At 39.7% G+C, this 25,390-nt stretch overlaps 1 protein-coding gene across 13 annotated transcripts in view; it reads right to left on the minus strand.

Moving 5' to 3' along the window:
- Positions 1-25,390, minus strand: part of MPDZ (multiple PDZ domain crumbs cell polarity complex component) — a 105,885-nt gene that overhangs the window by 51,653 nt on the left and 28,842 nt on the right. For 10 of the 13 annotated variants that reach the window (XM_084504735.1, XM_084504734.1, XM_084504733.1 and 7 more), the window contains exons 10-18: positions 20,528-20,616; positions 18,715-18,910; positions 17,803-17,892; positions 15,665-15,744; positions 12,494-12,640; positions 11,628-11,795; positions 10,418-10,603; positions 4,115-4,324; positions 1,926-2,042 (exon numbers count right to left, since the gene is read on the minus strand). In XM_084504735.1, coding sequence (XP_084360861.1) covers positions 1,926-2,042; positions 4,115-4,324; positions 10,418-10,603; positions 11,628-11,795; positions 12,494-12,640; positions 15,665-15,744; positions 17,803-17,892; positions 18,715-18,910; positions 20,528-20,616 — 1,283 coding nt within the window. The remainder of the gene's footprint in view (positions 1-1,925; positions 2,043-4,114; positions 4,325-10,417; positions 10,604-11,627; positions 11,796-12,493; positions 12,641-15,664; positions 15,745-17,802; positions 17,893-18,714; positions 18,911-20,527; positions 20,617-25,390) is intronic. The other 3 variants (XM_084504728.1, XM_084504736.1, XM_084504726.1) reach the window with 2 other exon arrangements.

The following is a 25,390-nucleotide window of genomic DNA, read 5'->3' on the forward strand; positions in this document are numbered from 1 at the left end:
TTTAAAAAGAGTTCCAAACTTGAGTAGTCTTTTTCTTTTAGGGGTATTCTTGTTCTTCAATGCAATATAATACACAAGTCTTGAAAAGAATTTTCAAATACTATAATAAAATTAGGTCCTAAAGAACTCAGTTCATGGTGCTTCATATTCTATACTGTGACTATACTTTTATCTCCCTTGGCAGAGCTCAAGGGAACATTGTATGCTAACAAAAATAGTCATTGGAGTTCATAACCATGACCATACTGTAAACTTATATGAAGCAACTAAGTGTAAACATCCATCTGCAGAGATAGGATCTAAGTGTTGTTTTGCAGCTTTTGAGGTTAATCACGAAATGAATTTATTCATTGTCAGATGGACAACAACAACAGCAAAACTCTACAGTGACTTCAAAAGATTGATTCTTTTCTGAGGTACAAATGATCTGGTTTTTACTGTCTCAACCCCTAAAGGCTTAACAAATAATTCATACTATTCCTTTGGTGTAATTCACTCTCAGCCCATCTTTTGGAAAATACACATCAGTGATACTAAAGCTAAGCTCTAAATAAGGATTGTGTAATAAGGGGAAAGACTAGAAGAATCTGAGCATAGATTTATCTATTAAAACCAGTTCCTTGTGAATGCACTCTGCAAACATTTTGACTTGATGATTGCATATTCATTTTCATATTTTGCATATTTCACAGTCAGTTGACACAGCTGACAATTTTAACCGTATAATTATCTGCTATATTCATTCAGCTCACTTTTAAGGTTTTTTTTTTTTTTTTTTTTTATATGAATCACACATAGAAGTCAAAAAGTTAAGTCCTTAAGATTTAGTCTGATCTTTTCTACCCATCTTTAATTAAAGGATATTTTCAATACATAACCTTGTTTCTTCATACTTCTTTCTCCTTTATAAATAAAGTAAGGCAAATCCTATTATATTGAAATAACTAGCAGTTTAACTAGTTCATCAAGATAACAAACTGAAGAAAAAAAAAGTATTGTTAAAAAGCATATTATTAAAAACAATTTGTCATTTGCAAACGTGAAAAAATATCAAACACACTGCAATCAGTAATTCAGAGATTTTTCCTTGGAAGGGTCCATTTCAGGTTTTTATTTTGTTTAATTTGTTCCTTAAATGAATTAAGTTATGGTGTTTAGTGTTTACCTACTCATATCCCCAGAAAATGGGGGCCAAACAATTAAAAACAACATAAGTCCCAGATCAGTATGAATAATCATGAGAACGTATGTTTGAATATTTTTTTTTCTGTTTGTTTATTTGTTCTAGATTCCTATTTCCTTTGACATTTTTCTTTAAATTCTTAATTGTAACTTATGGGCCATGTAAGGCAGTGAACTTTCGGGTAAGTTACATTCTTTGTACAAGTCTTTGTACATTTTGGTTTGCAAATCTCATAATCACTGATTGATGCTGAAGTTTAAAGAATACTATCACGAAGAAAGCATTGGTAGCTTTTGAAGATGGACAGCATTCTTTGTAAGGCTGGCTTACATGTAAAAAGAGTTCCCAAAACTTTTTTCAAGGCAGCTAGGAAAGTAGAGTCATATAATATGAAACACAGGCAAAAAGATTTATTTACCAAATGAGCACATGAACATTGCTCTACACAAGCTAAGATTTTCAAAGGGATGCACTATGGAAGCAAGGAGACATGGATGGCCATGATCTTTTGAAAATCTCAGCAAAATTTTTTAATTTTTATTTTTATTTTTTTTTCCCCCATGCAAACTGCCAAAATCTCTAAATGCCAGTTTCCACCATGTGGGAATTCATCTCAACTATAGTGAATGAGAAACGTGGTGATAGTAAACACTAAAAGATAAGCATGAACAGTGACAACGCAACCTTTTTTCATTATGAAATGCAAAGACTTAAGAAATCTTTTTTAAGTTGGGCCACTAACCAGAGCTAGATCAGCATGGAAGAGGGCTGCATCAGCTGGCCCCTCCTCCTCAAATGACTGGGCAGTGTAGAAAAAGCAATCTTCCTTAGCAGAGACATAGCCCTCTTCTGGTGAAAGCTGCAGAAAGAACGAAGCTCTGAGTTGGATTGAGTGGCCAGCACACAGGGTGTTCAAAGTGCATGTGAGGGAGGTTTAGAGAGGCAAATCAATTCCAAATGCATCAGAGTTCATTTCAATCACAGTTATACTGTTGAATAGGTAAAGAGATGTGTTTTTTTTTTTTTCAAAATTATCTGAATTGATTCAGCTTCACATGTCACTTTAGATACTCAAGTAAAAAAAGTACCTATCCAGCTATACCACAGAACCTACAGGTTAGTCTAAATTAATTCTCAATTTCTGCTCTTACTAAGCATTTACTAGAACTGCCGGAGCTGCTTCAAGGGACAGAGCCTAACAGTACAGGCCTACACAACCTCCCAGGCTGCCGAATATTCCTGATCAAAGGAGCACTGAATCCACTGCCTGTATTTTAAGGTGTATCTGCCAGGTCTAACAGGCTCAAAAGGACAAAACATAATTCTCACTGCAAATCAGCACCTTTTTCCAACATAATTTGATGTTAGGTTCACTCAGCTGGTATTGTAAAGAAGCCAGTGACTACTCAAAATGTTTACTTAACTGGTAAAATCATACATGACATATTAAAGTAGAAATGCAGAATGTTTACAAAATTCCAGGAACAGAAACAGAATAACCATGAAGGTTCTCTTTCAGAATGCCCTTTTAAGTAAGACAACGTTGATTTGCAAGACATTTTAGTGTGTGACACACAGTTTGCCCTATAGAAATAAATCTCACAAAGAAAGTTTAAAAAGTGCCCTCTTTACTATGAGGAGAGTTTCTATGAATTTAAACATTAGCTATTCCCTCCTACCTACTTCACATGCACTGAAAATGAAAATTTGGTTATCTGCATTCACAAGGATTACAAAGATTGTCATTGTGTAAAAAGCAAAAATGAACTGCAAAAAATCACTTGGCCTTACAAATACAGTAAGACTGATCTTTCTACATATAATACCAATTGCATTCTACTGACTTGAATTTATAGACACCAGGGACACTAGTCCATGCTCCCACTTTGGTAGGGATAATTCAGGAAGATACTCTCAGTGGTAGCTGTGACATAGATTTTTTTAAATTCACTGACCTGAGATGTCACTAAGGAAGTATACACAGTTTAGAAATCACAGGAATCTTTCATTAGTTGTATCCTTACATAATCTTGAAATAGATGTATATTGTCCTGGCCAATCCTCTATATTCTCTTTTATTTGTAAATCATGACACTTCCAGATGCAAGAGGAAGAGATGTGGAACAGATGCTGTGCAAATAAGCACTCTTACCAGCCCTCAGAATGCAGAGTACATTATTAAAATATAACCGCATGGATGCAGAACTGCATAGCATCCATATTGACACACTATCTCCATAACCCTAGGTCTTCCATATCTGGAGTTTGTTACCACTGAAAAAGACACATACAATCCAAATCTTAAGATCAATAATCTCCCTCTTAAAACTCATTACGTATTTTTGCCCCAGAATGGCTAAAGGAACGCAATTATTCAACCTCATTCTCCTAATTGCTAGAGACTCCTTTCTAAAATCAAGCCCAGAATTATTTATGGCTTTACCAAAATAACCAGCAGGTGCTGAGATACCTTAAGACTATTTACCATTCTTTAAATTAAGTACATAGTCTGTACAGAAAGACTGCATATGTGCTACACATATAGCAGACCAGACCTTATGAAGTAGTGCAGTAGGCAAATTCCAAACAATTTATAACTGTCTTTATGTCACCACCTTGCACATTCAGAAAATCTTGTAACATGTACAAAACTATGTCTAGCAGTTTGCAGTCCAGAAAGACTGTGCTGGTTGTAAGATGCTTCACTGCTTCTCTGCTAGGAGACTGGCGTGCTAGGTCCTGAAATCACCACACCTGTCATGCACTACACAGGCCATTCCTGCATGCAAGGAATCTCATACACACAGTCTTCTGGATTTCATGTGTCACCTGGCTGTATTCCAAAGCAAAGAAAGTGTACACAGAAGTCAGGATCATTATGTACCAGCTTAAATGACATGAAAATTATCCACAGCACTCCCAAATCCTTACAGGCAGTGGTTTGGCAACTCCTATTTTAACTGTTCCTGTTGGGGCTCCTTTCAGTGCTTGCACTGCTTCCTCCAGGCTGCCATTTTCCAGGTTGATATCATTGACAAACATAAGCCGATCTCCAGGAAGAAGTCTGCCATCTTGCTCAGCCACACCACCGGGAACTAATGAGCGAATTACAATTACAGTGTTTGCTGGGTCAACAGGATCCTAATTGAGTAAAAGGAAGAAAGACATTTCATTTTATTTACTCTGTCTTGGTAGGCTTATTTTATGTATGCACTTTTAATGATCCACAATGCAGCCCTGCTCCAGATGAACCCTCAGCAGGAACACATACCCCTGTCCATACAACTGTATATTTATGCTTCCTTCTGTTTTCTATTCCTAAATGTGAAAACCTTTTCTACGTGATGTTCCATCACAAATCTCCAGCATAAAACACTGTTAAACTGCTGAGTGCAGTATGTATAGTAATGAGTAATCACACCAAAAATGTAAATACTTCCTACTGCTATGACACTGTGCAGACCTCATCCTCTCTTACACTTAGCTGTTTGTGAATAAAGATGGACAGTTAAGACTGGGGAAAGTTAACAATCTCTAGTGGAACAAACAGCTTATTTCAAGAACCACCATGGCACCAGATCTTGCTCAGCTGGTAAAGCACATTTAAAGAGTAAAGTCCTCGTGTCTGCCTAACCAAATACTTTATGAGACGGGAACATATCAACACAGCAACAAGGCACAACAAAGTCGATCTTCCTTTCAGAAAGAAAACTGTTTTCAAATCTCCATCCTCCAATGCACGGATATTTTTATAAATAAGCTAACATCAAGCTCTCTGAACAGGAAAGTATAATTCTGTTGTAACAATCATAACAGGTACACAAACTTTCATAACTCTTTTAGAAATTACATTCACAAGGAAGATCATTAGATGTTAATGCTTCCAACACATGGCAATTCACTTGTGTGCATGCATAGAAAAATACGAGATACATGTAACAATGTACCAACTTTACTGATAGCAAAGGAAAGAGAAAAACAAACATATACAAACTGGAAAGCAATTGCAACAATTTCCGTGCCAGAATGTACATCTGAAAGGATGCATGTCGTAAATGCAGCAACCAAAACCGCAGGAATTAGAGACCTCTGAAAGTTAATGTGAGAGAGAGTGTTTGAGAGAGGGAGTGGGAGAGAGAAGACCCTTAATTATGGCAATTAATGCAACAAAGGGAATGCCATGAGGAAACAAAACTTTACAAGTTGAAATACAGCTAGCACTGCTGGACATCGTGCTTGGACCTGAATACTGACACTTTCCTCACTATTTTAACAAATATTTATACCACCACTTGAGATAATACTGCATGACATAATTTTGGAAAAAAATCAGCTTTCTAGTGCATGTGATTCTTATGTCCCTCAAAGTCTTCCCTGGGGTAAGGAATAATGTACTCTCCCACAGGCCTACCACTGTATGAAACATCAGAAATACAAAATCAACCTTCACTTTATCCACTGTCCATGGAAAATTAATTAAAAAATGGATGGAAAAAGCAAAACACAAGCATAAATCTTACTGTAAACTTAGTTTATTGTTCACAGTCTTAGATGAAAATAGAACTTCTGGAAACAAACTGAAATGTTTTAACCCCATCTCAAAGGTGAGAACACAGGACACAAGTATTATAATATCAAATAAAAAAAAAAAAAAAAGGTAAGTGAGTTTGAGAAAGCTTCCTAGGCCTGTAGGATATAACCAAACTCACAGTAAAATGTATACAACAATTTAAGGTATTTCCAACAACTCTTAAAAAACATAATGTTTTAAGTAACCACATACACAACCACATTTTGTATCTACACTTCAGAAAAGGCTGAAGCAAAAATATGCTTTAGTGTGTGCTAATATGGACTCCAAATACTCAGGCTCAGCTATAGTGTCTAATTTAAGAGCATTAAGAGTAACACAATAAATCATAACTGCTGTTTCGTAATATGAGTACTTGACTATGCCTATATCCTTCAGATTGAGGCCCGTCTGGATGCCTACCTGGGCAACCTGCCCTAGGGAACCTGCTTAGGGAGTGGGGTTGGACCCGATGATCTCTAGAGGTTCCTACGAACCCCTATAATTCTGTGATTCTGTGATTACTAAACTACACTGTTCTTCACAGTTATCAGTGTGCAAGTGCAAAAATACCTCTGGGACATAGATTATTCTTAAGCAACACACCATGGGAATAACTTCCACCTTTAAGCGACCTCCATATGCAAAGTACAATGTGTATATCTCTGTCGTGGTTTCAGTTAGAACAGAATTAATTTTCTTCCTAGTACCTGGTGGAATGCTGTGTTTTGGCTTAGGATGAGAAGAGTGCTGATAACACCCCGATGTTTTAATTGTTGCAGAGCAGTGCTTATACCAAGCCAAGGACATCTCAGCCTTTTGCTCTGTCCTGCCAACAGGCAGGCTGGGGGTGCAGTAAGAGCTGGGAGGGGACAGACCCAGGACAGGTGACCCAAACTAGCCAAAGGGGTATTCCATACCATCTGGGGTCATGCTGAACAATATATAGGGGTGGCTAGCCGGGGGAGGGGGCCGGACTGCTCGGGGTTAGGCTGGGCATCGGTCAGCGGGTGGTGAGCAATTGCATTGTGCATCACTTGTTTGTACATATTAGTAGTAGTAGTACTATTATCATCATTGTATTATTATTATTATTATTTTCCTGTCTTATTAAACTGTCTTTATCTCAACTCACGGGCTTCACTTTCCATTTCTCTCCCCCGTCCCAGAGAGGGAGGGGGGAGGGTGAGCGAACGGCTGCGTGGTGTTTAGCTGCCGGCCGGGTTAAACCACGACAATCTCCTAGGGCAAAGATTCAGCAGAGACCTGCTAGACCACCAAACACTCAGGCAAAAGCCTGTGCTGACCAGAGGGAAAGTTAGTTGACTTTGATCAGAGATTAAAAAATATCCACTGTGACAACTGGAAACACAGGAGGAACATTTGTTGTATCCTGACCAAGCGGAGGCAGGAGACAGGCACTCAGCTGCTCTGACACAGGGACACAATATGAATCACACCTTGAGATGTCCGGGAATTTTCAAGTCAAACACAAAATGAATGAGAATGTCTAGGCACGTCCTAGATAGCAGCTAAGCAAGGGATTTCGGAATTACAGTTCTGGATTTTGATAAATCCTGCTTTAAGAATGTAAGTCCTTTATTGGATCTTTCTCTTAGCAAGGGCACCCTCGCTGCAGATGCAAAATACATGGCAAGATGCCTGAGTATTCTAAGATGTGTACATCATTCGTTACACCTGAGGCACTAGAGGTTCAGCTTTCTCAAGAGCCTAGTATTTTACTGATTATTTATTTTTCTGGATAAGTAAAATCATTACCATGAGAACCTGTAAAATCACAAAATCATAGAATGATTTGGATTGAAAGGGACCTATAAAGATCATTTAGTTCCAACCTCCCTGCTACAGGCAACGACTTCTTTTGCTAGAATAAATTTCCCAAAGCCCCATCCAACCCAACACTGTACACTTACAATAATGAGGTATCCGTAGCTTCTTTGGGCAACCTGTTCCAGCATCTCACCATCGTCATGGAAAAATCTCTTCCTTATATCCAATCTAAATCTACCCTCTTTCAGTTCTTTTTAGAACCATTCTCCCTTGTCTTTTCAATATAGGCCCTGCTAAAAAGTCTTTATCTTTCTTACGACCCCTTTTATGTTTGGAAAAGCCACAAGAAGGTCACTGTGGAGCTTCTTCTCCAGGCTGAATGTTCCCAGCTCTCTCAGCCTTTCTTCTCAAGAGAGGTACTCTCAGCTTCATGTCATCCACAAATGCTGAGGGCGTACTCCATCCAACCAGCTATGCTGTTGATGAAGATATTAAATAGTACTGACACCTGCACAGACCCTTGACGGAGACCATTCATAAGAGTTCTCCACATGAACACGGAGCTGATGACTGTAGCTCTTTGGACACCATTACCCAGCATATTCTTTATCCATCTAACAACCCACCCATCAGAAGCATATCCCTCCAACTTAGGAGCAAGAATGCAGTGGGAGATGACATCAAAGGTCTCAGAGAAGTGCCAGTAGCTTTTTGTTTGTACACTGTTGCAATCACTCCATCATAGGAGGCCACTGGATTAGTCAGGCAGCATGATTTTCACTTGGTCAAGCCATGTCGGCAGTCTCTGATCATCTCCCTGTCTTCCACATTTTGACAAAGCTTACAGGAGGATATGTTCCATGATCTTACAAGGTACTAAAGTGAGGCTGACTCAACAATAGTTTCCAACATCCTCCTTATTACTCTTTTTTAAAGATGGGTGCAATATTCCCTTTTTTTCCAGTCACTTGGGACTTTGCCTGAATGCCATGAGGGAAAGTGGCTTAGTGACTTCAACAGCCAATACTCTGCAGACCCTGGGATGCACCTGATCAGGTCCTGTGGTCTTGCAGTATGTTCCTGTGGTATGTTCAGGTTCCCCAAGTAGTCTCAAACCTGATCTTCTCTTACAATAGCTGGGTCTCCCTAACCCCCACCCCCCACCCCTACTGTGCCTCCAAGTCCTTGCCTTGAGGTTCAGGGATTTGAGAGATGTGGAAGCAGTGATTTACCAGAGAAAATGAGGAAAAACAATGCTAAGTACCTCAGTCTTCTCCATGTCAGTTGTCACTAGTTCTGCCATCTGTACCAGGGGGTAAATTCTCTATAATTACCTTTTTTTCTGGCTAATGTAGCTGTAAATGTAGAAGTATGATAAGCCTTTCTTATCATACTTCACTTTCCTTGACAAATTCAACTCCAACTCTGCAGTAGTTTTCCCGATCCTATTCCTACATATCCAGGCAGCGTCCCTATATTCTTCCCAGGATACAGGCTTCAGGCTCTACTGCCTATGCATTTCTTTCTTTCACTTTCATTTGACCAGGAGGGTCTTTACTCAGTCATACTGGTCTCCTGCCCTCCTTGCCTGATTTCTTACACATAAGAATCAAGACCTATTAGCTTTAGAGAACTGCCAGCCCTGTTCTCCACCTTAATCCCTGAGGGAAGTTTACTTACCATGAAGTCACCCCCACTCAAACAACTCGAAGTTCACTCTCCTAAAATTCAGGGTCTTGATTTTACTCTTCACCTGTCCCAGAGCCCTTAGGATCATGAATTCCAGCAGGGCATGGTCACCACACCCCAGGCTACCACCAATTTTTATCTCTCTAATTAGTTTATTTGCATTGGTAAGCAACAAGTATCTTAATGCTACTCCTCTGATTAGGCTATCTACCTCCTGCATTAAGAAGTTACCCAAAAGTCTCCTGAACTGCTTACAGCTTGCTGTGTTGCTTTTCTAGTAGATGTCAGGGTGACCAAAGTACACCAGCAGGACTACAGCCTGCAAGCACAACACTTCCTGTAGCTGAAGTAAGCATGCTTCTTCAGCAGGTTCCCCTTGCTAAGGTGGCTTGCAGCAAACTCCAAACACAAGGCTTCCTTTGTTGGCTTTCCCTTTATTTTTTACCCATAACCCCTCAAATTGCTCATCACTGTTTTTCAAAGGCAGCTCTGTGCAGTCAATCCTTTTTTTAAAAAAAAAAAAAAAATCAAAACAAACAAGCCAACAAAAAAAAGACACTGAGGGCAACCCCTCCCTCTTCCCTCCTTGCCAGTTCCTTCTGAGTAGTTTATAGCCATCAACCACAGCATTCCTGTAACATGATTCATCCCACCAAGTTCAAGTCACAGTGATAATAAGTGATCAAAACTTTCTAACTGCATGGTGGCTTCCAACTCCTCCTGTTTTTCACCCATAGTATACGTACTGGTATAGAGGTGCTTCAGTCAGGCTATTGCAACCTTTTAAGATGTGTACACCCAAATTCCTCTGAGGCACTTCACACATGTTTTCCTGTTGATTTATAATACACGAGCAACTCCTGGCTCTTCTCTATTAGTCAAAACTGAATCCCTTTCCCTCTTAGTCTAGTTTAAAGATGCCCTCATAAGTCTGGCCAGCTTGTTGGGAAAGACCCTCTTGCCAGACTTGGCCACATGAATCCTATCATTATTCTTAACACAGTAATACAAATAGGTAATGTAGCTAGTGCGATGCCTGCTGGTAGTGACATCCATTCAGCTTTACTACATTGCCTGGCTTCCACTAACGTTTACCACTAAAATACTTATTTAGATCTTATTGCAAGATCCCAACAATACAGAGCATTGAGTTCCCTACTCAAAGAAAGGAGCATAGAAGTTACCTGGTAGTCCAGTATGCTAAATCCAAGACCCACACTCCCCTTCTCCAGGTCTATGTGCTGTACTTCTGTTTCCCACATTGCCAAAGAAGAGCTCTGAACCTCTTCCATACTCTGAGACTCGTCAGCCATTTCCAGAGTTGTTCCCTCTGTGTCTGAGGAGCCAATGAAACCAAGTTCGACATGAGGCTGGGAAAAAACAGTGTATGTTCACCAACTCCATAGAATGTAAATGTTTGCGAATTTGTAGAGACTAAATTCTGTTCACAAAAAGTAAGATAAAAACTAAGTGGTGTTTCTCTAAACACGAAAAAAGTGCAAACAGAGTTAACAAAATTATGTTAAGTCTAGCACAGAATTCACATATTCTTGTAACAAAATATCTATGATGCAAGTATACGAAAACACTCCTTGGAAACAGTATTTACAAAGCAGAACTTCCATCAAACTAAAAACTTCAGAAAGCCTCATTAGTGTATGTATCAAAATATAAAGGAAATATCTGTTATTAAATGGTATGTCTAAAAATGCCTTGATCTAAATACAGTAGCACTGACAGGAGTCAGAACATTTGAAAAAAGAGGACACAGACACATAAGGACATATGTACATACACACAAGCGTACATGTTTTTTTTCTCTTCCCTCAGTTTCATAGCAAAGCTTAACAACAGTAAATTCAATTCTGTGTCTTGCCCAGAAGTCAGAACTAACTGAGCTTCTTTTCATACAAATGCTATTGTTTTGTTACACTGTAGGCCATTCCTACATGTTTAACACATCAGACAGCCCAGAGCTTCGAACTTAAGAGTGACAGAAGTTTGTCTGTCAGGGAGTGCATGCTCAGGCTTGCTCAACTCAAACACAGAAACCTAGCTTCAAACTTACATGAAATATAAAGATTCTGAAGACAACACAGTTCAATTTGCTATATCCCCACAGCCCACATGCAGAACAAAAATTAAGTATTTGGGTAGAAAGCCCTGTGTCTCCAATTTTCTGCCAACGTCCCAACAGTATGTATATCTTCTGGTTGGCCTAAAGTACAGTTGATGAATAGAATTTGCCTTTTCCTATTTATTTGGTCCCAAGTCCTAAAATATTAAAAGAGACTTCTAATCTTGTACAAGATCTTTACATGTTTTTTCTCAAGGAAGAAGTTGTTTTCTTAGTAATTTTTATTAAAAAATACTTATATACATGCATATATATACCTTTTCTGTGAGCTGAACCTCCGATAGACTTATACCATCCAGTACTTCTGGATGACTGATAGGGGGAGCTACTGGACGACAACATACCATTGTCACCTTAATTGGCAGTTCTTTCAAGATATTCACCACATCCTTGTGGTTTTCTCCGAGCAGAGAGATCTCATTCACCTCAAGAATGAAAGAATGCACAGTGTTTAGCAGAAGAATAATGAACACAAATGGAAAAAAAGAAACAAAAAAAAACAAAACACTTAATTGTCTGATTTTTATGAAAACATCAATAGATTTTCAGCCCTCAGTTTCTACTCAATTTGATGCTCAGAATCAGTGCAAGGATATGTTTTGAGCTGAATGGAGAGTCTCATAGATTATATGATGCCATCTTACTAAACACCTTAGAACCCCTGTGTAAAATTCAGAACATAGAAGCATGAAAACAAACAACACTAGCAGATTTGCATAGGAACTGGCATACTAAGCCTGAAAACTGATACATCATATTGATTTCTTGCATTCATGTGAACAAAACTCGAATCTTAATTCTAAAAAAACAATTTAGAAACGTAAACAGGTGTTTATTCCCTTCACTGTACAGGGGTATTTCTAGATGCTTTTCCTGGGTATTCTTTTTTCATGACTTCAATTGTATCTGAAACATCAGCTATGAGCTGAGAAATGCAGCTGTGCAGATGCAGTCACGTAAGTATGTAGTAAGCACACATGAATTGTGTACACAAACACTTCTGGTAATGGGTGGTATGCTGTTAAGATATCCTACATTCCCAAAGTTGTAACCTGTGAGAAGCAAGTCACTTCTCAAGAATTCTACTGAAAGCAGACTAAAATAAAGCAGAAATTTTTCTTACTTCCAGAAGCTCATCTCCACTAAACAGCTTGCCACTTCGTCCAACTGGCCCTTCTGGTAGGATAGATCTGATAAAATGATGCCCCACTGTAGCTTCAAGGCTTATCCCTAGCCCACTGCTTTCGCTGAATTTGCTAACTACAGCTACCTAAAACAGATTAAAAAAAAAAAAAAGTTACTTTTTGTCATATTGAAAGCTATATGTGCTACCTTCAGATTCAATTTACATATAGTGAAATGAGAATTCCTGTAGGGATAAACTAGAAATACTGACATGTATAATGCAGGCTTGAAACTGCAAACAAATGTGTCAAGTTACTAATTTAAGCTTTTCAGTAGCATTGAGTGAAATAACAGAAGCAGCTTAAAAGAAAGAATCCAACGTCCCAACAGGATGACGAGCACTGAGAGGATAAAACGAATAGCAGATAAAAACTAAAATCTACAGGCCACAATCAGTGTAATCTACACAATCACTGGCTATTAAGACTATGCTGGAAAAAAAACTATCACTGTGGATTTACAGAGTGTCATCCAGGAACCATAACAAACAAAAAAAAACATATCTGAAATAACATGATCATGTTGCCCCCTGTGTGTGGATAAAGAAAGATATCAAAACAGACTTCAGGGGATTGGGGCAGTTACTGGATGGAGTGAATGTGTAGGTGGTGTTTTTCTCCATCTCTTCAGTGGTGGGGAGAGATACAGAGTGTACCTGGAAGGCTGAACTAATCAGTATGTGGCTGAGAGTCTGGTGCAGCTGCAGCATTTTTTTGTTGTTGTTGTTGTTGTTTTTTCGTTTTGTTTTGTTTTTTGATCATGGGGAGGTTTATTTGGCACTTGGCCTGACAGCTGCTGTTGTGTCCCACTTGTCTCAAAGGGGAAAATGGACTCTAGCCTTGCAACTGGCAGGACTCGTAGAGAAGGCTTTAAACTAGGTACAAAGGGGAACTGGGGCGGGAAATAAGACTTGACAGAGATGAGCCTGGGGGAGCAGTCCCAGGGTTGGGGGTGAGGGCAATTGCATAACTGAAGTCCATCTACATCAGTGGCGGTTGGGAGCTGTCTTGGGCAGAGTGACCATTCCATGATAGAGTTCTCTATTCTTGGTGAAGTCAGAAGAGGGGGGTCAGTACAACTGCTACCTTAGACTTTCAGAGGGCAGACTTTGAATTGTTCAGGACACTGGGAGGGAGAGTCCCTTGGGAGTCAGTCCTGAAGGGTAGAGGGGTCCAGGAAGGTTGGACGCTCCTCAGCACGGAAGTCTTAAAGACAAAGGAGCAGGCTGTCCCCATGTGCCATGAGTCAGCAGGGAAGACTGGCATGGCTGAACAGGGAACTTTCACTTTGTGTCTGGGAGAAAGAGAGTTTTTGTCCAGTGGAAGAAGGGACAGGCAACTCAGGGAGAGTATAAGGAAGCTGCCAGCATATGCAGAGAAAAAATGAGGATGGCCAAAGCCCAGTACAAGGTCAACCTGGCCACCACGGTCAACTAAAAGAGGAAATGTTTTTATAAATATATTAATGACAAGAGGATGGCCAAAGAGAATCTCCATTCTTTACTGGATGCAGGGAGGAACATGACTACTGAGGTTCTCAATGCCTTCTTTCCATCTGTCTTTACTAGCCAGACCACTTATTCTCGGAATATTCAGCCTTCCGACCTGAAAGTCTGTGATGGGGAGCAGAAGAAACTCCCACAGTTCAGGTGGAAATAGAGACCTGCTGCTCCACCTGGACTGTCCCAAGTGCGTCGGACCAGATGGGATCCACCTGAGAGTCCTGAGAGAGTTGGGAGATGTGACTGCTGGGCCACTTTCCACCACCTATCACTGGTCATGGTCATTCAGGGAGGTCCTGGATGACTGGAGATGTGCTAATGTGACACCCATCTACAAGAAGGGTTGTAATGAGGACCCAGGGAACTACAGGCCTGCCAGCCTGACCTCAGGGCCAGGAAAGGTGATGGATCAGGTCATCCTGAATGCAGTTATGCAGAGTATGCAGGACCACCGAGGGATCATGCCCAGTCAGCATGGGTTCATGAAAGGCAAGTCCTGCCTGACCAATTTTATCTCCTTCTATGGCTAGGTGACCTGCCTGGTGGATGAGGGAAAGGCTGTTGGTGTAGTCTACCTAGACTTCAGCAAGGCCTTTGACACAGTCTCCCACAATATTCTCCTGGAGAAGCTGGCAGCCCATGGCTTGGACAGGGACACTCTTTGCTGGGTTAAAAGCTGTCTGGAGCACTGGGTCCAGAGAGGTGATGGTGAATGGAGTGGAATCCAGCCGGTGACCAATTACCAGTGGTGTTCCCCAGGGATCAGTGTTGGGGCCCATCCTCTTTAATATCTTTATTGATGACTTGGATGAAGGAATTGAGTGCTCCCTTAGTAAGTTGCAGACAACACCAAGTTGGGGGAAAATGTCGATTTGCTGGAGGATAGGAAGGCCCTGCAGAGGGACCTGGACAGGATGGGTCTATGGTGGTTTTACCTTGCTAGGCAACTGAACTCCACCACAACTGCTCTTTCACTCTCCCTCCTCAGAAGAATTTCCCTCAGAAGAGGAGGGAAAGAAAAAGAAAGAAACAACTCACGGGTTGAGAAAAGGATAATTTAGTTAAAAGTAAAAATAAGTACTAAGGAAGAGACTAAAAAGAGACTAAAGCTTTTGCAGAGACTAAAGCACATCACTTTGAAATAAAGTCCTAAACTCAGGTACTGCTTTACAGCTGTATCTACAGTAAATGTTGTATGTATTGTTTCTACTGCTGTATCAAACAATCCATTCAGTATGCAGAATGGGTAAGAGATTTCAGGCACTAGCTTGAAATTCTGCCTAATCAAGGGAGCTTTGAAATTTACCTTAAATATTATTTTTTCTCTAATACATGCTTATCCCCATGAAGGCAGGAAATCTGTGAAACAATATCCGTCGGCACAGTAACCTAAGACAATTGTGATCATTTTACCAGAATCACTACAGAAAAATATTGTAAATTTTGCATATGGGTATAAAGTAAAAACCTCCCAACAGATTAATGAGTGTATATATTATCTTTATAAATAAATGCACAAATATAATATGCACATATTTTATCTGTATGCTAACAACATAATACGTGGACCAATTCAAGGACACTTAATAATAATTAAAATTTACTTACCACTATTTCATAATCTGAACCCATAATCCTCTGCCACTTTGCCTTTGTAGCCGCTTCTTCTGTAGTAGTTAGCTGAAAATCTATAAGTTACGTCTGAGATTACTATGACAAAAAATAAAAACTTCTGTCTAAACCTATTTCTGGTAAAGTTTACGCACCACACAAGATTACACATTCACTCCATAACGCTAGCACTCTCCTATATATGACTAAAATTTTGACACGTTCTTTATTACTGGGTTTGGGCTTACCAGTACTAAAACCTGCCAAATCATATTTGATCCCAGCCCCAAAGCTAAGTGTACTTTGAAAGACATGAAGTTCAGTCAAAAAGTCTGTCTTAAAGGACAGATTTAAACCAGCCTTGGTGTTGAGTGACATTAATGCAACCTTATCTGAGAAAGAAATTAAGTGGGCATGAAATAAAGAAGCTACATAGATGCCCCACAGATTTGTTAAATTAAACTGGTGGGCTGGTCAGACTGATTCAGTGGGATGGCTGAAATATTTACAGATGCAATACTGAATCCTGCTCCTTTTGGACTTTTGGATACATTTTACAAAGCGTATCCAAATGGAGTAAGTTTCTAAACAAAATGTTGAGGTTTTATATTTTCAAAACTCTGAGCATGACCATAAAAGATCTTTTAAACCTGTAGGCCCTAGAGGGCAGTGGAAGAACATAAGTTGTAGCTCCTTTTTAAAAAATAAAAAATAAAATAGATTCAGATAGATGCACACATATAATGAGAAATAACTAGCAGTGGAAGAGCTGCAATGAAATTCCTGTTGGAATAGAAGGAGGGGAGAAAAGTCATGATGCTGTGAAAAATACAGTGACAAGCTAGGCAGCAAACTGCAGCAACTCTTAACTCAATTGAATGTTTATCTGCAATCTGAATAAAACAGAAAAATGATTTTCTCCTACTCACTTTTCCCTCATTTGAACTGTTTGGATTTAAAGGCAGGAAACAAACAAACAGAAGGAACAAACAGTATTTAGATAAAACAGCACAGCAAATTTAGTGGAACCCTATATATTTAAGGTCCACAGTCCATGCTGTGCATACAGCAAGTATCAAAATAAACTTTGTAACTGAATGCTAATCATAGACAAAGCCTAAAATCTTTATTCAAAGATTAAGTTCTGAACTCCCACTGGTTTTCTGTAAGAATTTAAGGTGACTGACAGCCTCAGACAGTGTCACAAATCTAGACATTGCTCAGAAACAACGAAAATAAAGCCAGCTGCTTAGGTACTGTGCAGCATTCAAATATAACAGTACTTCCTTCAAAGCAGAGACCCTGCAGTATCTGAAGGGAAGGTATTAAAAACAAAGTTTTCAGCTATCTAGAATAATGGAAAGCAGCATTTATGAAAAGATATACCAAGAAGATATCTACTAGATAACTCACAGAGATGGATGCTTTTCAGCTTCTCTAGCTATGAAATCAAGGAGATATTAGAAAACACATCAAGTGCTGTCTCAATCTGGAAAATATACATCCACAGAGGAAATCTGAAATGAGGCACAATGCCCTAACATCTCAAGGGGAAAAGGAAATACCCATTATAAAATAATAACTTCCATAAAAGATACGGGAAAGTCAGAGCATGTCAGTGCTCCAGAACTGTCTGAATTTCAAACACTAACAGAAAGCACAGATTGAAATGAATGCAAGCTTGGGAATTTGTGAGAGAGAGACTTATCACAAAAGATAAAAGTCCTCAAACTTTAGCTAGATAGCTGCAAGGAATTGGAAAGATAGGGCATGCTGAGTTGGAAAGAGAAAGCATATTGGGGAATAAGGAGGCCAAAAGGTTTAATGAAAAAGTTCAAGTGGAAATACACAACTACAATAAAAAGAAACACAAGCATGTAGAAAGCAGAATGCTTTGTGTGACATCTTTTGACAAATAAATGCAGTTGTTTTCAGACACACCTCAGTAGTAGTGAAAGACAGTATTTGACTTACAGCACTCAGGAGTACACACACAGTACACACTTTCATGTATGATTACTTCCACTTTCTAGTTGCATAGCACACAGATGATTGAAAGGCACATAAAACAATTGACCTTTGCGTAAGCACAGCAAAGTGTCATTTCACAGAATAAAATATTAAACATTGTGAACCTGTTTCTTGTTGTTTAATGTCCTCTCCAATGTTTATTGCACTGGGACTGCATGGCAATGATGGAGATCCCTGTTCTGTTTCACTGTTATCTGGAAAAAGAAGAAAAAACAACTTCCAGCTTTCAGTTTTATGCATTGCCATTTTCACCAACTTCACAGGCATGTCTCAGAGCACTGAGAGGATGTTACACAGGGAACACAATAGTACATTTTTCAAAATCTTATGCAAATTAAGGATTATGCCTTAATCTATGAGCTGAAATATATTTTCTGGACTGGTATCAGCAGAGGTAAGTAGATGAATAAGTCTGTCTATCATCCAGCCTCCATGTGGATATTCTCTCAAGATCTGGCACACATACTTCAAGATGTGCACAGTTAAGATTAAGCTTCACTAATTGGATCTCAGTGGCAAAACTAATATTCGCCATGGCTTCTGAACTTTGTGTACAAATGTAATAAATACCCCATCAGATTATTAATGACCTCTACATATAACCCATTCCTCTCATACCTCCACCTTGTGACACAGACATGTAAGTAAAAAGAACTGAGACTTGCTTTTCCCAACATGGAGGGTATCTCTTTGCTTGCTCTTCAATGCCACTCTCACACTTCAGCACTAATAACATACTCACTGCCTTCTTACCTTTCAAAGGTCTGCAGGATCAAAGTCTTCAAGGAATTCAGCCAAGAGTGCAGTGCAGAGCTTTCAAGGTTTGCTTTGAAAATGTAGAAAATAATACTACTGTTTCTAAAAGATTCATCATATCATAGTAGACCAAATTCTGCCCTCATGCTCTGCCATCGGGAATAACTGTCCAGAATGAAACTGACCAATTTTATTTCTAGTTTGTAATTGAGAAGAAAAATATTTCAAGCCAAATTTAAAGCAAAGCCAGATTTAATTACCTTTGGCTGTGCCACTATCCATTGTTGGTAACAGTAAGTCCCTTTCAACAGCAGCATTGAACTCCTCCTGGGGCTGAATATGATTTTCCTGCTTAATCCCTCTTCTAATCAAAGTGAGCCGAACTGTTTGTCCTGTATGTCGCAAAACATCAACTGCTTGCTGATTGGTAAAACCCTGAAGATTTGTTCCATCCACCTGCAGGATTGAGTAGTTTATTAGCCAGCAAGAAAACAACCAGAAAAAAAAAATGTCCAGGGAAAAGTAATGTCACGATCATACCGCATCTGTAAGAGCAAAAAGCAAGTAGAAGGACAAGAACAAAAACCTGGAAGACATATTGATGTTCGGCACGCTAGGCATTTTACCCAAAAGCTGTACCAACCTGTACCACAGCAAAGTGAGTACCTGCCATGATGGGACTATGCAGATAAACTCTGTGAGGTGGAAGAGGACACAAGCAAGAGCACAAGCAAGTGCTGTGCGAGGTGCTCTGGATCAGGCAGGCAGGCAAGCTGCACAAACATCCCCACCTCCGAGCAGAAGACACATGGCAAATAAACCAACACAGCCATGGCTGGAACAGCTTGTGAAAGGGGCATGAGGAGGGACACATTCATTCATTGTCATAGGGAGAACTACAGAGCATAGCAATTCTGGAGTCAGGTAATCTCAGATGCAGGAAAGTCTGAACACTATAAAGTCCAATTACTCTATCAGTGGTCCAGATGTTATTTATGGTCCAGAATTTTAATATTTTAAGAAATAGAAATTTGGCCTCTTCTGTTTGAAGTCATCCTGTTACCTCATTAATTCAGTTTTGCTTTCTGAAACTCAAGAAATGTTTTGGCGTTCTCATTTTCATTCCATTGTCCCTAGTACACACAACATTTCATTCTCCTCTCTGCAAGCTCCGTATTACCCTATTCTTTCTACATCTCATGCCTTGGAATCTGTAATTTTTGAAAAACTTCGAAGCAATGTTACATCCCCTTGGCCCATTAATTGTTTAGGCCTATGTATATAGCACACATATCCCATTATTTTAATTCCTCTTGCATGAAGAATGGCTCCTCTTATATCCTTAGTCATTTCCTTGCCCTTCTTTGAACTACTTCCAACTCTGGTGCCCTTCTAAATAAAAAGTAATTAAAATAAGCTGGGAGTATTTATTTTTTCCACCACAATTAAGGAAAACATATTTTTAAAACATTTATTATCCTTTTGCCTACAGTCATCTCAAATCTTTTTCTCCTTCTGCATCTGAAGTAGCAAAAGAAATCAAATTTCGCATTGATTTGTTTCAGCCATTTGAACTCAGCATTTAAAACATTATAAAAACCATACATACTTTCACAGACAAACATGAAGGCATATTCATACTAGGAGAGAGATCGTAATTTGTTAGTGCTGCCTTCACACAAATGCAAGTACAGATCTAAGACAGACTTAGATCTAAGATCTAAGCGTGGTTCCTTCATTTATGACCAAATTTTCATCAAAAAAGCAACATATTATGCATGAAAATATTTTCTTCTTTCTCTGACCATTTAAAATTTTAATAACTTACTTGAAAAATAATTTTGAAAACAGTTGCTTAACTTGTATTAAACTTTGAAACTCTGCCTTATCAGTTTCAAAGCTCCTAAAAGGTAGCAAAATCAGAAACATAATTTAATTGAATTCTCAGTCAAAAGACAACTCACCATCTCAACGCCAATCTTAAACGTTTTAAGTATTACATGAGCGCTCCTTCACAACTTGTATAAGTACAGAGCTTGGCAGAAAAGTATTTTTATTTCTTTGTTTACTTACAACTATAATTTGATCTCCCACGTGGATTCTGCCATCATGTTCAACAGCACTGCCTTTTGTAATGCTTTTCACAAAGATACCAGAAGGTTCTGGGATGGAAAAACAGAGCAAATAAATTTATTACAGAAACATTTTAAATAATGCAACAATCACCTACTAATGTCACCAGCCAAAGGAAAAAAAGAAAGAAAACCCAATCTTGAGGTAAAACAAGGAAAGAATCATCATGAATGTACATGCTTCCAGTAAAACATTCCTAAAGAATAAGTCTAATCAATGTCAGCTTGCATTACAGCCAATTTTACTCAAAATCTTACTACTCCAAATTTACGTTGTTTACTGCAAAGGAACAAAAAATATTCTACTTTAATCTAATCTAAATGTTAAAAACAACACTGACAAAAAAAAGTCTTTCTTACACTTGGTTAGATTTAGAATTGCAGCGCAGAAAGTTCAGGTTGAGTGTACTAACCTAGTAAATTCTGTATTTTCTATGTACTTCGTAATTGCTTAAGAAGCTGTATGCTTAGATAAACAAACGGAGAAAATTATAAACTGGCAGGACTACAATGTTTGTTTGAACCAGCTCTTAACCACAGCTCTAAGTCTATTTCATTCAATAGCAAAATAGGCACAAAAGCAAAACAAAAAAAATCCAACCAACCAAACAAACAAACAAAAAAAAACACATATTTTAGACAACTACTGATTTTAAATCTGAAGGTACAAGCCGCATATAAAAACATCTACAGAAGAAAAAAAAATCAATTTGAGAAAAAGCACTGTGCAATTTCAAATAACTTCAGCTAAGGAAAGGGAAAATATCTGGATTTCCAACATTGTTATTCACATTATTATACATAAAGAAAAATATTAGCATGAACTGCCATGAAATCAGGTCTGATGGTCACAAGCCTGTTTTGTTTGTTTCGGAAACTTTAACAGAATTCCATTCCACTCAACAAATGTTCCGGCTCTGACTAACAAGTAGAATCACAGAATAGGTTGCCCAAAGCCCCATCCAGCCCGGTCTTGAACAACTCCAGGGATGGGGCATCCACAACTTCTCCAGGCTGTGCCAGTGCCTCACCATTCTCTGAGTGAAGGACTTCTTCCTAATATCTAAAATACTGTTTTTTAGTTTACAACCTTTCTTCCTTGTCCTACTATTACACTCCCTGACAAACAGTCCCTCCCCAGCTTTCTTGTAAGCCCCCTTAAGTCCTTAGGTAATGGAAGGCCTCTATAAGGTCTCACCAGAGCCTTCTCTTCTCCAGGCTGAACAACCCCAACTCCCACAGCCTGTCTTCACATGAAAGGCGTTCTAGACCTCTGACCATCCTCATGGCTATCTTCTGGACTCGATGCAACAGGTCCATGTCCTCCTTGTGCTAGGGGCCCCAGAGCTGAACGCAGTACTCCAGGTGAGGTCTCACCAGAGCAGAGCAGAGGGGGAGAATCCCCTCCCTCTCCCTGCCAGCCATGCTGCTTTTGATGCAGCCCAGCATACAGTTTGCTTTCTGGGCTGCAAGTGCACACTGCCGGCTCATGCTGAGTTTCTCAACAACAACACCCCCAGGTTTTTCTCCTCAGGGCTGCTCTCAATCCACTTTCCACTCAGCCTGTATTTGTATTTGGCATTGCCTCAGCCCAGATGCAGGACATCGCACTCAGAGTACTTCCAATGGGAAGATAAAGCATGAAAAAATAGGTTCTAAGAGCTGTCAAGATACACCAGTGTCTACACAGACATGAAGACTCATTTTTTACTTGGCCTTGATATGACAAATCTTATCAAGGAGTAGATTATCTTGAGTGTCATCACGCAGCACTTGCAGGGCAACCAGGTGATCAGGCCCAGTCAGCATGGGCTTATGAAAGGCATGTCCTGCATGACGAACCTGATCTCCTTCTATGACAAAGTGACGCGCTGGGTAGATGAGGGAAAGGCTGTGGATGTGGTCTACCTTGACTTCAGCAAGGCTTTTGACACCGTTTCCCACAGCATTCTCCTCAAGAAACTGTCTGCTCGTGGCTTGGACTGGCGCACGCTTCGTTGGGTTAGAAACTGGCTGGATAGCCGGGCCCAAAGAGTTGTGGTGAATGCAGTCAAATCCAGCTGGAGGCCAGTCACTAGTGGCATCCCTTAAGGGCTCAGTACTGGGGCCAGTCCTCTTTAATATCTTTATTGATGATTTGGATGAGGGGATCGAGTGCACCCTCAGTAAGTTCGCAGATGACACCAAGGTAGGTGCATGTGTTAATCTGCTCGAGGGTAGGAAGGCTCTGCAGGAGGATCTGGATGGACTGAGGCCAACTGTAGAAAGTTCAGCAAGGCCAAGTGCCGGGTCCTGCACCTGGGGCATAACAACCCCAAGCAGAGCTACAGGCTGGGAGATGAGTGGTTAGAAAGCTGCCTGGCAGAGAAGAACCTGGGAGTATTGGTTGATGGCTGAATATGAGCCAGCAGTGTGCTCAGGTGGCCAAGAAGGCCAACGGCATCCTGGCTTGTATCAGGAACAGTGTGGCCAGCAGGGCTAGGGAGGTGATCGTCCCCCTGTACTCAGCTCTGGTGAGGCCGCACCTCAAGTACTGTGTTCAGTTTTGGGCCCCTCGCTACAAGAAGGACATCGAGGTGCTTGAGAGAATCCAGAGAAGGGCAACAAAGCTGGCGAGGGGTCTGGAGAACAAGTCCTATGAGGTGCGGCTGAGGAAGCTGGGCTTGTTCAGCCTGGAGAAAAGGAGGCTCAGGGGCAACCTTATCACTTTCTGTAAGTACACTAAAGGAGGCTGTAGCAAGGTGGGGATTGGACTATTCTCCCACGTGCCTGGCAAAAGGATGAGGGGGAATGGGTTAAAGTTGCGCCAGGGGAGGTTTAGGTTGGATATTAGGAAAAACTTCTTTACCAAAAGGGTTGTTAGGCATTGGAATGGGCTGCCCAGGGGAGTGGTTCAGGCACCATCCCTGGAGGTCTTTAAAAGACGTTTAGATGTAGAGCTTAGTGATATGGTTTAGCGGAGGACTGGTTAGTGTTAAGTCAGAGGTTGGACTAGGTGATCTTGGAGGTTTCTTCCAACCTAAACGATTCTGTGATTCTGTAATACATCTCTGTTTTGCTCTAATGACTATATTCAGCTTAGAAAGAATAAGACAACAAGTATATTTAAGTCATAAGATTGACAATTCTTTTCTCTTTTTTCTTAATTTGTTTTTTTACCAAGTTTTGTAAATAATTAAATGCCTCGTCTTCCTAGTTTCCAAGCATTTTCGTATCCTGTAACAGCTGTATGGTAAGATGACAAGCTGTTATTTGCCAGTGTGAAGAAAGATTCGACTACAGTTCTCATTGTCCAGCAGTTTCATTGCTGCTTCTGTCACAGCAAAATTATTTTTAATTTTGACTTAATGATTACATAATTAATCATTAAGTTACACAAGTAACTCCTACTGCAGTTACATGCAGCACAATAATTTAAAATCTTAAACTGCTGATACTCCAACACTGCATCAGTCAAAATACACTATCAGATCTACCACGTTCTACAACTTAATCTGCCTTTTAAAGATTTTACTGAAAGATGCTGAAGAGTGTACTTAAATAAGCTGTAACCATTATATGCTACAGAATAGATTGTTAAAATTTAATTCAGCTTCTCAAAGCTAAGTAATTATGTCTATGAACTCCAATGTATCTATTGATACATTTTCCTAACAATATGTACACGGGTAAGAGTCAAAACAACAGCTCTTTGAAAAGTTTGATGACGCATCTGACAACTGGCCCTTCACAAAAGTATTTTATTTGCCCCTCTATGGAGGCCTCACAGAGTTCTAGATCATTTTTCTGCAACTTGTAGTTGAAATTACAAAGTAAAAATACGCAATTGTATATATACACTGATATGTTGTTTTTTTTTTTTTGTTTTAGTTTGTTTTTTTTTTACATTAGTGTAGTTGGAAGTCAATTAATAAATTAATCTAAATCTGCAACAGCCCAAAAGATTTAAAAAAATACAAAAAAAAAAAAACACAACACTGAGTATAACCACAGTTCACTGAGAAGAATTCTTGATCTGCCAGCAGTGCTATACACTTAGTTTTAAAAAGCACTACTTGCTTTTTAAATACTTGCTAAAAATTGTCAGAATACAACATTACAAGAATACAAGATATCTTGTAAAGGCCTTTTAAAAATGAAACTGTGGTTTAAAAAGACCAGCCAGTTCCCATAAAATTGGCTTAATCTGTTTTAGCAATGTTTTTCAAAAAGATATAAGCACAAGCATAAGAGTGAATTTAAAAACTGATCAAAAATACTAAGGTGAGATCTTATAATATATAAATTGATTACTTCTAATCTGAATCTCCTCCAAAAAGAAACTAATTCCTTTTTTTTTTTTTAGATGGTCAAGTGTTTTTAAGAGATGGTGGATAGTCAGCTGAATATGAACCAGCAGTGTGCTCAGGTGGCCAAGAAGGCCAACGGCATCTTGGCTTGTATCAGGAACAGTGTGGCCAGCAGGGCTAGGGAGGTGATCGTCCCCCTGTACTCAGCTCTGGTGAGGCCGCACCTCGAGTACTGTGTTCAGTTTTGGGCCTCTCGCTACAAGAAGGACATTGAGGTGCTTGAGCGGGTGCAGAGAAGGGTGACAAAGCTGGTGAGGGGCCTGGAGAACAAGTCCTACGAGGAGCGGCTGAGGGAGCTGGGCTTGTTCAGCCTGGAGAAGAGGAGGCTCAGGGGCGACCTTATCGCTCTCTATGGGTACCTCAAGGGAGGCTGTAGCAAGGTGGGGGTTGGTCTGTTCTCCCACGTGCCTGGTGACAGGACGAGGGGGAATGGGCTTAAGTTGAGCCAGGGGAGT

Source organism: Aythya ferina (assembly GCF_964211825.1).
Source record: "Aythya ferina genome assembly, chromosome: Z".
Taxonomy (NCBI): domain Eukaryota; kingdom Metazoa; phylum Chordata; class Aves; order Anseriformes; family Anatidae; genus Aythya; species Aythya ferina.